At 65.7% G+C, this 1,052-nt stretch overlaps 2 protein-coding genes across 2 annotated transcripts in view; both read right to left on the bottom strand.

The window, feature by feature from the left end:
- MARVELD1 (MARVEL domain containing 1) overlaps positions 1 to 510 on the bottom strand; it is a 3,804-nt gene extending 3,294 nt beyond the window's left edge. Inside the window, exon 1 of the mRNA XM_009323303.1 lies at positions 506 to 510. Coding sequence (XP_009321578.1) covers positions 506 to 510 — 5 coding nt within the window. The remainder of the gene's footprint in view (positions 1 to 505) is intronic.
- Positions 78 to 1,052, bottom strand: part of PI4K2A (phosphatidylinositol 4-kinase type 2 alpha) — a 4,142-nt gene continuing 3,167 nt past the window's right edge. The window contains exon 9 of the mRNA XM_009323302.1: positions 78 to 961. Coding sequence (XP_009321577.1) covers positions 800 to 961 — 162 coding nt within the window. The 3' untranslated portion in view covers positions 78 to 799. The remainder of the gene's footprint in view (positions 962 to 1,052) is intronic.

The raw sequence follows: 1,052 nt of genomic DNA, 5'->3' as shown, positions 1-1,052 counted from the left end.
GCGGAGGCGTGGCAGGAGGGATGGACGGGGGCAGCAGAGACAGGGAGAGGGTGCTCCCACCCACCCTCGGCCCTCTCCAGCTGAGGGGGGGGCACTAAGCTACAGCCCCTCCCAGAGCCAGCTGCCATTCACAAGGACAAGCCAGCACCTCTTTCCCCTTAGTGTCTAACTGCACCCAAGCCAGCCCTGTGAGTTGTCCCTCATGTGTCCCCTCCTTGAGCCCCCAGCCAGAGAACAGCCGTTCATTGTGGTCCCCGCTGCGCCAGCGGGCAGCAGGAACTCCCCCTGAGGAAAGCAGCGTGCACAGGATTGGGGCAGAGGAGGGACAGTGGAGGAGTACAGCACACCCTCGGGGAAAGGGAGAGGGTATAACCCGCTACAGGCCTTCCCAGCCCGGCAGCAGGCACGGCGGGGAAGAAAAGGGCCAGTGGCTGGTGTAAAGGGCTGGACGGATCCTGGCCCAGGCAGCCTGCTCATCCCAGCCCCAAGCAGGGGTGCTCAGAACCGCATGCAGGCCGAGGGAGGCAGGCAGGGGCAGGGTTCCAGCCACACCACGGCTCCCAGCGGATTCCCACGCCTCCCCCTGGGCCCTGCCCCAGGCAGGGCACCGAGCTCCGACAGAGCTAGGGAGGGACCGTGCCCGACCTGCCTGGCTCCTCTAGTTCAGCTGCAGGTTCCTCCAGCCACACCTGCTCACTCTACCCAGAAGGTCGAGTCCCGGCCGCAAGAGCCAGCAGTGGCCCGGCTCCTCTCGCAGTGCTAGTCCGAGGCGGCCAAGCCCTGCCCGCGGCTCCCACAGCTACCACCATGAGAAGAAAGGCTTCCGGCTCTGGAAGCTCTGCGTGTAGGACTCGCTGGAGGTGCGCTGGTGGGAACGCGCCGTTTCCACAATCACAGGCGGCATCTGAACCAGGTGTAGGGGGCTCTTCCCGTCTTTCAGCGCCTGAGTCAGGTTCAGGATCTGTATGGCACAACAGAGCAATGCCTGAGCCGCCCCGCCGGAGCAACAGAGCGCGTCCACCCCAGCCCCCTTCCTGCCACACAGGCAGGAC

Source organism: Pygoscelis adeliae, unplaced genomic scaffold, assembly GCF_000699105.1.
Source record: "Pygoscelis adeliae isolate BGI_AS28 unplaced genomic scaffold, ASM69910v1 Scaffold294, whole genome shotgun sequence".
In the NCBI taxonomy this organism is placed as follows: Eukaryota; Metazoa; Chordata; class Aves; order Sphenisciformes; family Spheniscidae; genus Pygoscelis; species Pygoscelis adeliae.
Note: the sequence above shows the minus strand (reverse complement) of the source record. Positions and strands in the feature narration are given on the sequence as shown.